The sequence below is a fragment of the Ceratotherium simum genome, chromosome 2, assembly GCF_057802395.1.
Source record: "Ceratotherium simum simum isolate JZ-2026a chromosome 2, ASM5780239v1, whole genome shotgun sequence".
Classification (NCBI taxonomy): domain Eukaryota; kingdom Metazoa; phylum Chordata; class Mammalia; order Perissodactyla; family Rhinocerotidae; genus Ceratotherium; species Ceratotherium simum.
The window spans coordinates 98,557,295-98,569,810 of NC_141901.1; the positions used below are offsets into that span (position 1 = coordinate 98,557,295).

The 12,516-nt window shown below is 43.0% G+C and overlaps 1 protein-coding gene across 10 annotated transcripts in view; it reads right to left on the reverse strand.

The window, feature by feature from the left end:
• Positions 1-12,516, reverse strand: part of PATJ (PATJ crumbs cell polarity complex component) — a 308,284-nt gene that overhangs the window by 199,338 nt on the left and 96,430 nt on the right. For all 10 annotated transcript variants that reach the window (XM_087417183.1, XM_087417200.1, XM_087417192.1 and 7 more), the window contains exons 23-24: positions 5,106-5,177; positions 3,083-3,260 (exon numbers count right to left, since the gene is read on the reverse strand). In XM_087417183.1, coding sequence (XP_087273309.1) covers positions 3,083-3,260; positions 5,106-5,177 — 250 coding nt within the window. The remainder of the gene's footprint in view (positions 1-3,082; positions 3,261-5,105; positions 5,178-12,516) is intronic.

Sequence of the window (12,516 nt, forward strand, 5' to 3'; positions counted from 1 at the left end):
CGCGCACCGAGGCACCACTTCTCCCTCCATCCTGAGGCCGAATCCCACATACAGCAACTAGAAGGATGTGCAGCTATGACATAGAACTATCTACTGGGGCTTTGGGGGGAAAAAATAAATAAATAAAATCTTTAAAAAAAAAAAAAAAGAAAGCAGTAGATACTGTGGATAGGTTAATTCAAAGTTCACATGTATTATCTAGTTCTGAGAACACGTGTAAAGTGAGGATGGATAAGTGAGAGAACACTTTATTTATATTCAACCGACAGCAGAGAAAGATGAGGGGAAAAAACAAAACCAAAATTCAAAAAGATAAAACCATGAACGAGCCAATTAGAAAACGAGCAGAAGATGCGCAAACATCTCACTGAAGAGGATACAGACGGCCGTGAAGCACATGCAAGTCCTTCCTCATCAGCCATGAGGGAAACGCAAAATGAAACACTGAGAGATCACTGTACACCTATCAGAATGGCTAAAACGAAAAACAGTGACAACACCAAATGTTGGTGAGGATGCAGAGAAACCGGATCATTCCAACATGCTGGTGGGAATGTAAGATGGTGCAGCCACTCCGGAAAAGACTTTGACAGTTCCTCAAAACTAAAAATGGACCTACCATCAACCCAGTAATTGCACTCTTGGCTATTTATTCCAGAGAAACAAAGACTTACTTTCACTCAGGAACTTGTATACAGATGTTTATAGGAGCTTTATTCACAATAGCCAAGAAGTGGAAACTACCCAAATGTCTTTCAGTGGGTGAATGGTTAAACTGTGGTACCTCCATACCATGGAACACTACTCAGCCATAAAAAGGAATGAACTGTTGACAGACACAACACATTGAACGAACTTCAACAAAATTATGCTAAGTGAAAAAAACCAATCTCAAAAAGACACATATTGCATAAGTCCATTTATGTGACAATTGTGAAATAACATAATTACAGACATGGAGAAACAGATTCGTGATTGCCAGAGGTGAGGGATGGGGGAGGGGAGAGGAGTGGCTGTAGAGAGGCAACATAGGGAGTCTTGTGGAGACGAGATAGCTGAGTTTCCTGATTGTGGTGGTGATTATGCAAGGGACACAGGTGATGAGACTGTGTGGAGGTATAAATACATACACCAACGAGTGCACGCATAACTGGGGGAATCTGAACGAGGTCTATGAATTGTGCCCATGCAGGTATTTTGGTTTTGCTGTCGTTAGTTAAGACTGGGGGAGGCTGAGGGAAGGGTACACGGGACTTTCTAGTATATTTCTTTGCAATTTCCTATGACTCTATAATTATTTCTAAATAGACAGTTAACGAAAAAAAGATAAAACAAAATACAAAATATACATTTAAAAATTGGGTCAGCCCCGCAGCGTAGTGGTTGAGTTTGGCACGCTCTGCTTTGGCAGCCTGGGTTCGCAGGTTCGGATCCCAGGTGCAGACTTACACCACTTGTCAAGCCATGCTGAGGCAGCAACCCACATACAAAATAGAGGAAGACTGGCACAGATGTTAGCTCAGGGTGACTCTTCCTCAGCAAAAAAGAAAAAAAAAAAACGTTCGAATATATCAGTAATCAAAATAAAAACAACTAATGTCACTTATTTACTAGATGAGATGATCAATTTAGATTTAAAAAAGCAAAATCCAGCTACATGTTGTTCACAAAAAATACAACAAACACAAAATCACTAATAAGCGTGAAAATGAAGAAATGAAAACAACAACATGCCACATAAATGCTGAATAAAGGAAACCAGGCCTGCCCCTGCAGCCAGAATTAACGTGTATGTGCTCATAATTCTCTAACGGATTCTCACCGTGCTCAGAGTCGAGGACCTTCCAGGCTCCTCTTGATGGGGCTTCGCATCACCTCTCAGACACTTTCTCTCCCCCACCTCGTTCACTCCACCCACTAGCAGTGCTGACTTCCCTCTGTTCCCTCCGCACACCCAGGCAAGCCCCAACCTCACAGCTTTCCCACTGGAGTTCTCTCTGCCTGGAGCCTTCTTCCCCCATAGAGGCAGAGGGCTCATTCTCACTTCCCATATTTGTCCCAGGATCATCGTCCATAACAAATGTATTCATTGCAACCACCAGCTTCACCCTGCTATCATTCCTAGCCTCCTCCCTGTTATTTTTCCCATTAGCTACTTATTACAATCTAACATTCTACATATTACTTATTTTGTGTATTGTCCATCTCCCTCACTATCATGATTTCTGGTTGTTTTCTTCACAGCCATATCCCCAGCATGTTTAAAATGTTTGCCTTTTTTTAAATTTCATAAATATAACCTAAAATTTGCATATACAGAGCAGTTTTATGCAATTCTTTGATTTAATCCTCATTATGATGCTATGGGTTTTGAATTCTCGTTTCCATTTTATTTGGAAAGTGAGAATAAGGTGGGTTTAATAATCTGTCCCAGAACAAACAGAAAATAAACAGGACAATCTCGACTTCAACCCACGACCTCTAGAGCTCTTTTCACTCTGTCAGAGCTAAAACACCACAGCTGACATTCAGCATCGTAAAGTATGAATCAATAACCAGCAGATTCTGGGACTGAAGATATTCAATATTGCGTCATCCAATAAACCCGATGCAAAGACATGTATCCGATTCAGACCTCAGGACATTCTCAGTGTCTTGATGTGCCCTAAACCTCCGCTCTGCAAAGCCTACGACATGCGAACGATGGATTCACCCCTCCCCCAATGGGGTCTTCGACTTCCAGGGTCAACTCTGGGAGGACGAGCATGGCTGTCCCACCAACACATAGCTACAAAATTCAGAGCTTGTTAAAGATCAGGAGAAGCACGAGGCCCACCACCTGCCTCATTCTGTTAAACTGTGAAACCGCGTTTTCAGTCACCTGAGGCTTTTTGTTTTATATGCTACCACCTCGACTTCAGACTCTCATAACATCGTGCAAACGACACACAAAGGCATCCAAATAAAACACACCCATGTGCACACATACACCCCAACGATGCAGAAAGGACTTCTGGCTAAATGATTGTTTTACTCTCTTACAGCACATTTCAAACAGAAACAGAATTTTAACATCATTTACCTCAAGTATTTTATCTCCAGTTTTAAGAGCGTTTGTTTTCCCTGCCGGGCTGTCTTCTAGAACTTGCTTGATAAATATTCCTTTAAGCTCCTCTCCATTCTTCAGGCGTTTTATAACGGTTTGTCCACCGACAATACTAATACCAAGAGACACGTTGGGTTCTCTGAAAATCTCAACACTGTAAAAAGAAAAAACAAAATTCACTCACAAACAAGTTAACTTAATTTGCTGGACTGTCGTTAAGTGTTCAATTTGTCCCATATCCTTGTGACTCATTTTATATAAATGTATTCTCTAAATGTACTTTTATAAATGTCACAGAAATTTTACCTAGTTCCAAAATTATATTTTCAAAAATTCATGGCATATGTAAAAGTTTAAATTCTGAAAAAGACAGATTACTAAAACAGTAAATACAACTCTCAGTATTCAGGGATTTCACTGGGCCCCATGTTGCCACCTCTGACCATCACACACTTTCTGTTATGAGGCCTCTTCATCTACACCCGTAACGTTATAGAAGAATGGATTAAGGAAACAACAAATGAGTGAAACATCAAGAAAGTCACATATATCATTTTGGGAAAAAGCACAGACTCTCAGAACAGAATAAATTTGCCACGGGGAGGCCCGCTGCCCAAGTTGCTTTCCCAGCCAGCAGGTTCCACCTGCGGGTCTATGAGCGCAGGACAGATTTTATCCGCTCCTGAGGCTGAAAGGCTTTCTCTTCTTCCTTCCTCCACATTGTTTTTAAAAAGAAAGTATGGAATAAAACTTGCCCCTCAAAATGTTAAGAATTTTGCTCAGGGGGCCGGCCCCGTGGCTTAGTGGTTGAGTGCGCGCGCTCCGCTACTGGTGGCCCAGGTTCGGATCCTGGGTGCGCACCGATGCACCGCTTGTCTGGCCATGCTGAGGCCACGTCCCACATACAGCAACTAGAGGGATGTGCAACTATGACATACAGCTATCTACTGGGGCTTTGGGGAGAAAAAGGGAGAAAAAAAGGAGGAGGATTGGCAATAGATGTTAGCTCAGAGCTGATCTTCCTCACAAAAAAAAAAAAGAATTTTGCTCAAACTGCACAGATGTGGCCAATAATTAAAAGTAGCCCAGAAAGAAGCTCCCAAGAGTTTTTAAGACAAAACTCAGAAGTGCATGAAAAATCAGACAATTTGGGTGGGCATGGTGGAATTAATAATGCATGAAGAACAGAGAGAGCAGCTAAAGGAAGACTTTCACAATCTTAATAAAGTGCAGCCTGGTGACAACTTAAAACCACAAGAGTATCCAAGGTGAGTGGGCCCAGCATGTTCTGTCAGCTCTAAGGAGGCACAACTAGACTAACACAGGGGAGGAGGGGAGAGAAACTCACACACAACAGAAGCCTCAACTACTGCCGTTGTTCATTAAAAAAAAGAAGCTTTCCGAGCCAGCCTTGATGCCCTAGTGGTTAAAGTTCGCACTCTCTCCGCTTCAGCGGCCTGGGTTCATTTCTCGGTCTCGGAAGCACACCACCCGTCTGTCAGCAGCCATGCTGAAGCAGCGGCTCACATAGAAGAACTAGAAGGACTTACAACTAGGATATACAACCACGCACTGGGGCTTTGGGGAGAAGAAAAAAAAAGAGGAAGACTGGCAACAGATGTTAGAGTTAGCTTAGGGCAAATCTCCCCCCCACCACACACACAAAAGCAGCTTTCCTACATTCAGGGCAGCCCCGTCTGCCCTGCTGAGTGATGAGTGACAAGCTAGATTCAGCCCATCAGTTACTGTTCTAGATCGACATTCGTGAATTGCTCTCTCTGAAAGAATATGATACAGGTTTTCCTAATATCGGTTATAGTCATTTTGCCGGCTAAAAAGCTCTCGATAAGACAAAATGGCACTAAAATTTAGGCCAGCCTACACGTGAATTGTGACAATTTCTCAATCATTAGCAAGGACTGAATGAGGCTACTATGCTAAAGCAAAGAGCAGCTGATCGGTTCCCCTGATGAGAACAACAACGATGCCAAAAACGTACATTCTTGGTGGACCCCAGTGGCTGAAGTTTGGCGTTTCTTCTCCTTCACCTTCTTCTCTCTCAGGTAACTCACTGAGGTGGGAGAAAGGAAAAAAGTACACACGTATAAGACACACTCTTGTTATCAAAAGTTCTTGGAAAGTTTTGAAATTGCACAATCTCTATGTAGACAGTTCTTAATTCTTAAGCTCTAAATACTTACATCAATGGTTCACTGTCCATACAAAGCAAAAATATGTTGTTTTAATATTCAACTCAACATATATCCAGCACCAGAGAATCACAGAATTATCATAGACAATTTTATTGGTGACACTCTAGATGCTATTTTCTAAAAATCTGTTTTGATTTGTACAATTTCACACTTGCTTCTCCATCAATATATAAAATATTATAAAATATGTTCCTTAAAACTTGGTAATGACTGACCAGCTAAGAGAACAGTCCAGTATAAAACAACATAAATAGCTGACGTGGCTAAACAGTTAGTAAACATGGTCCCTCTTTCTAGGTTTTTCTGTCACTCTAACCCTGTCATTTGTATCCCCTGAATATTTGTATAATTATAAAGCACTTTTCAGTTTACACAGAAATTTACTCTGTTATTTGATCCTCCCACCTGCTACCACCATAGGTTACCCACCAAGTTCTGTTAGTGTGTGGAAGTGCTTAACTGGGTGACATAAAATGCTGAGTTACAGAGCGGTTAGTCATAAAAGTAACGCTGTCTAACGGGGTAGAGACATTACCATACGTTAGCTGGAGGAGGAGTCAGGAGCTCTAGGCTCCTGTGTAACCTGCACCATGAAATAGGCACGTGACCGGACCACCAAATGAAACAATGTGTCTGGTACTGTAAATCGTATTGCTCTACACGCAAGGGTACGTACCACCTCTAATGCTCCATTCTCACAAACCCCTGTGTGGGGAGCACAGCAGGTCAGGCTATTCCATTTTCCGCAGGAGGAGCCGAGGCTCGGGGAAGGCACAGACATACCGCACAAGCTCTCCACAGCCTCCAAATCTGTTTCAGCACTAAGTCTCAATGCTTCATTTTCCTCTGAACCCTCAAATAAATCCTGTAAAAAGCAGCAATACTCTCCCTACTTGCCACCCTACAGACTTTTTAGGACATAACGGGTTAAGGCTGAGTGAAGAGGAGAAAGCTGAGAGCGTCCAGATAATCCAAAACCCAGTCAAGAAACTGGGACCACCAGGGACCATTAACATCCCACCACTACCAGATGGCTTTCTTGCCTTGGCAAGTCTGCTCCTTACGACTAACAGCCTCACAGCGTTCAGGGAAAGACAGCCTGGCTGGTTACTAATGTCCTCTCTCTTCCTCCTTACCAGCATAACCTCTGATTCCAGGTGGCACTATGCCCAGCTTTGAAAAAATACAGTTTCTGGACTTCCTTTCAGCCAATGGTCACTGTGTGCCGTAGTTCTGATTAGGGATATGGAAGCACAAGTCCCTGGATGAGATTTCCAGGAAAACTCATTAAGTGGAGAGAGAAGCCACGGGCAGGAGCCTTCCGCTCCATGCCCTTCCCTTCCTCTTGCCTGGAAGGCAGAGATGGTACTGGTGGGGAAGCATCCATCCTGAACCCACAAGAAACTGTGAGGACTAAAGCAGCGCATGAGGACAGCAGAGCAGAGAGGAGGTGTTTAATCCCGACAGACCACCTTCTTCAGTTTTTACATGAAGAACATTAAGCCCCTGTTTGGGGAAGCCACACTAAGTGGGGGTTTCTGTTTATGAGCAGCTGACTGCAATCCCTAAACGACACACGAAGACTCCATCAATGTAAGTGAGGTCTTCCCCTTATCCTATCACATTACCATTTTTGCATACGTGCTTATGTTTATTGGCTAGCTGTAATTACAATGTAAACTTTCATATTTTGATTATCTTATGTAACAGTAACAAGGATTAAATGAGATATGACTGGCATTTAACTGAGGCTCAACCAACATTTGTTTCCTTCACAATTTTTTTACTTGAATTTGTATCAAAATTTTCCTTGCATATTATCACAATCTTCATCAGTTTTTACTTAATAACATCTTAATAGCCCATGGTATTGATGTAATTTATCTGCTATCCCACATATGATGCACTTAGATCATACCCTGTTTTTTGAAATACGGACATTGCTGCAAGGAATGTCCTTGCTCTGCTGTCATGCTCTGCTGTATTTCACAATTCCCCTTTAAACAAATATTAACTGAAGTAAGACTGAAAACTAAAAACCAAAGCAACACTGACGCCTTCCTCCTCTCCATTTTCCACTTTCCTGTACCCCAAATCGTGACAGGCATGATAATAAGAAATAAATCTTTGGTCTTTGTCCCTGGTTCCTGACACAGAGCTTCTAAAACCCTTGGAATCTCCCAAGTGATGGACTGACAGGAGCATCCTGTGAGTCACAACAAGCCCCTTTCAACCATACCTGAGTTTATGCTAATGAGGAGGCCCTGGGTGGGTCTCAAGATGCTCCAGGATGGGAGCTGGTGCCAGAGGAACCAAACATGCGATTAGAGGGTAGAACTTTCAGCCCCACCCCCACTCCACCTCTGGGAAGGGGAGGGGCTGGAGATTGAGTTCGGTCGCCAATGACCCACGACAGGATCAATCATGTGGAGGTAATGAAGCCTCCATAAAAACGCCTGAACAACGGGGTTCAGGGGGCCTCCAGGCTGGAGAATACATCAAGGCATTGATGTGCTGGCTGGGAGGGTGATGTGCCTGGAGAAGGCACAGAAGCTCTGTGAGTCCCCCACATCCTCGCCATACCCTGCCCTGTGCATCTCTTCCGTTTGGCTATTCCTGAGTTGTATCCTTGATAATAAACCAGTAACAGTAAGTAAAGCACTTTCCTGAGTTCTGAGAGCCATCCCAGCAAATTACTGAACTTGAGGAAGAGGTCGTGGGAACTCCCAATTTATAGGTGGTTGAGCAGAAGCACGGTTGGCAGCCTGGGACTCTCGACTGGCATCCAAAGTCAGGGTAGTCTTGTGGGACTGAGCCGTAACACTGTGCGGTCTGCACCAACTCCGGGTAGTCAGTGTCACAATGGAACTGACTTGCAGGACACCCAGTTAGGGCACAGAATTGGATGTAGGGTGGAGGAAAAAACTCACATTTAGTGTCAGAAGTGTTGTGAGCAAAATCAGTTCGTAATAGGCATTAAGAAAAAAATATATGTATTTTTATTATGGTACATGTATACTATTGTTACAGGAATTAAATTCTTCAATTTAAAAAAACCTAGAATGTGGGGCCAGCCTGGTGGCGTAGCGGTTAAGCTCTCACGCTCCGCTTCGGTGGCCCGAGGGTTTGCAGGTTCAGATCCCGGGCGCGCACCGACGCACTTGTCAAGCCACGCTGTGGCGGCGTCCCATATAAAGTAGGGGAAGATGGGCACGGATGTTAGCCCAGGGCCAACATCTTCCTCAGCAAAAAGGGGAGGATTGGCATTGGATGTTAGCTCAGGGCTGATCTTCCTCACACACACAAAAAAATAAAAAATGAAAAAACCTAGAACAGAATGGAAACTAAGCTTTAACATTAGTATGGGCCATTCATTTTTCTATTTAAGAAAATGAAAACCAAAAATTTCCTAAACTGCTGGCTTTCACATACAACTTAAGAGAAGTGGGGAAAAAAGCTCACTGTATGGAAATTTTTAGTTTTCTTAGATAAAGAGTGTAACAAGAGGATTATTCTGTTGGAAGAGACTCACTGACTTTTTCAAAGCATACTGTCTTTCTTCAGGAAGTTGGCATACACATATTTGATTCAGATTATTTCATACTTAAAGAGAGAAAACTTGCAAAAGCTTATCCAGATAGTGTGATGGGTTTTGGAAACACTGTCACAGGAGATGAGCAACTATACAAATTAATGGAGTCACTTCACACTGGTGAAGGCACATACCTTTTAACCCAAAGAAAATTTAACTGAGAAAGTAAAACACTTTTACTGCACATATTAAGATGTAAATGTGCACAAACGTATTTAAAACCTTAATGGGACTTCTAACCTCAAATTTTATAATTTGCACTGTGATTAAATACAGTCAGTAGCTCAATCAGTTAGAATCTCAAATCTTAAAATAACTGAAATTTGCCTCTTACATTTAACCACAGTTTTATAACCAATTTTTCCTCAGAGGAATTAACCACCCAAAAGAAACACTGCTTTTTATTTCAGACCTTCATTACAGATGCCCGAAGTTATCATTCTTTACAGATTTTGGAGGAAAGACGGGGCGCCCCATCAGTGATCCACAGTGTGACTTGATCATGATACACAATCTCTTTGCAAATAAAATTTTCAACACCACACGAAAATCAGATGAATCCAGAGAGACCTTTCCTTTTCAATGTACCTTTTTCATATAAAATTTCCATCTACTAAGCCACGTGAGGGTCAAGTAAACTCAGCATCCTAAAATGGCCTAAGCAGGGAGAATCCTGGTTGAGACTAAGTCACCTCAAGATGTCTTTTTCCTCTTTAAACATGGATTCTATGTGGCAATCTTCTGTGCCACATCACAGGGACTATGGCGTTTGGAACCAGGGAGAAGGGGCTTCTCCAAATTAGCAGGTTCTCATACGGATGTTACACCCTGGTTTGAAGTTGCAAAGCAAATGTCTACCCGACACCAGCAAGCATGAAGAATTAGGTATTCCCTCACATTAAAGTTTAGAGTGACACAGGCGTGATGCTGAGCGAAAGAAGCCGGGTGCAAGGAAGTAAGTACTGTCTGCTGACATTTACATGAGTTCTAGAACAGGGAGAATAATTTACAGTGTTAGAGGTCAGATCAGGAGTTCCTGGGGCAAGACACTGCTAAGCGGCACAGGGGACTTGCTGGGAACTTTCTGGGGTGATGGAGATGTTCAATACCTCCACTGGGCCACTGCGAACACGAATGTGTACATTTATCAAAATTAAACAAACCATCCTTTAAAATTTGTGCATTTTATTAATATGTACAATTGTGTGTAAGAGTTTTGTTAAGAAACAAAAGCTCAAGCCATAAAGGGTAAGTTGCTTCCTCAGGTCAACTTTACTTCTCTTTTGGCCTTCGGTAGACCCTGGATTAGAAACAAAGATCTAACTATGTTTTCAAAGGCATTAGTGTAATATTCCCGGGTAGTTCTTGTACTGATTTCTCACATTCGTCCTCACCTGCAGCGTGGACCACAGCTGCACAGCATTATACCGGAAACCTCCCCTTTTTGCTCCCAACTCAAATATTCCAGAGGAGTCCTTTCTCAATCGCACATATTTACTCTCTCCCTCATCCTCAGCCTCCCACCAATGTCCTGAATTTACACATAAGTTTTGGCAGTTTGTCTCAAAGGTAAACCTGTTAGACATCCACCATTTATTTACAAGGCACCGAATGCCAGGCACCATAGTGGGGGCTCAAAATATAACATTAACTCATTTAAGACTTTCCCCAACTATGACACCCTGCCTCCTCCCTCACCTCCCACATTCACGTCCAATACATGAAAGCCTTTCTTTGCATTTGCATCCTATTATATCTACAACATGATGTTTTTTTCAACTTTAAATATAAGTCTTTCATCTCAAGTTCATCCTCCTCCCAGGCTTTAGCCTCTGACACCTTGTTTTACTTACTGTGAGTTGATCTTATTTTATTACCAAAAAACCCAAAACTACAATCTCCTTGGGTGTTTTAATGAACTCAGCAACAATGAATACTACCCTAGACACACCCCAGGGCCCAAGAGTCTATCTTCATCATCTGGCATTATTGCCAACTTTTCATTAAACGTTTACTGTGTTCAAGGCATTGTACAAAGCCCTTATAGTCACTCTTAATTAACCTGTAGAACTTCCTACTTTGTAAGTGAGGAAATGCAGACACAGGGAAACTTTCCCAGGGTCACGAAGCTATAAATAACAGTAGAACTGTGATGGGCACCACAATATCTACATCTATACTGCAGATCTGCTGTTGGTCTGAGAAACGGGCATGTCCTCCGATCAGGGGCACCCACATGGCTTTGGGCAGCAGGTGACAACAAGACGAGTTGGAAAACACTGAAACCAGGTGCATCCTGAAGACACGATATCAAGTGACCCTATGGAAAGCAGGAACTCAGAACAGAATCACTTGGACCCCTTCTGAGTTACCACACCCTGTCTGCCCGCAGTCTCCTTCCGAGAGATCTCCACTTCCAAGGTGTGTTTGACCTCTTAAAACCAGTCCTGCCTCCAAAGGCAGGGAGAAGTTGGTTGATGCAAATGCATGGTGTGCATTAAATAACTCTGCTGGGTCCCACACGAGATTAATGCAAAAAGAAACTCTAAACTATCCTTTAGCGCTTCATGACACGTCGTCTTCCAAAAGAATCTATGCCTTACTCAGGAAGGCTCCTGAGTGGCAATAAATGTTCACCTCTGAACCTAACTCCACAGGGCACACTGAGAGATTAAAAGGGAGAATATGGTCTACAGGAACTCTTCTGGAACCTGCTGAGATTTGCATATACCATGACAGCAAGCCAAAAAACAATACTCAAATGCAAGACTGGTCTCCCAGGACAAAAGTTAGGTTGGAGCCCTTAAATGCCTGTGCCCACATAAGAAATCAGCGGGACAAAGTTTTCACTTGGGGAGAAAAAGCCTTGGGAGAGAGTAAAGCATATCTTCCCTCTCTGGAGCTGGGAGAATTGAGTAAGACACAGCTGAGGCTCCATTTCGTCTTTCATGTAAGGGGTGGGCTTGGAAATTTGTTTAGATCTTTTCCAATTCTACAGCTGTAGAGAAGCAGCCCCATTTCTGAATTCTCTGGCCAGATTCAATTATTAACACCAAGCACAAGAGAAATTTAAAGAACAAAGGTGTCTCATTTGAAAAGCAATTTGACCACATAAAAAGTCATAAAATGTATTCCTGACTCTTCCCAGACTTCCACTCCAGGCACCTCTCCTAGAGAAACCACCACTGCTTGTTCAACACCGAGAGCTCCTCCGGGAGCCAATTATATGGCTCGCTCACAAGGACACCAGCCCGTCAGCACCTCCCCTCTGCACCGCTCCAGCTCTGCTGAGTGAAAAGCCAGCAGTTTCCTCCAGGCGGTGGGGCCTACCTGAGTCTTTCCTTTCCACTCAGAGATGGGCTATTCAGAAGCACAGAGAACAACTTTGATGACGTTTCTATCTAAAACTCTAGGCGAAGGACACAGGCTGTGAACAGAGAAGTGGTATCATTCTAAGACACTTCATGTACCAACACAAAATCATTCTTGGCTAAGGTTTAATAAAAACATGAAGGCTGCTAAGTCCCACCCTATCTCATCCTGTGGCGCTTTGCCAACACCAACCACTCCGTTGCTCACGTCTCCTCTCCTGTGCTCAGTGCTAC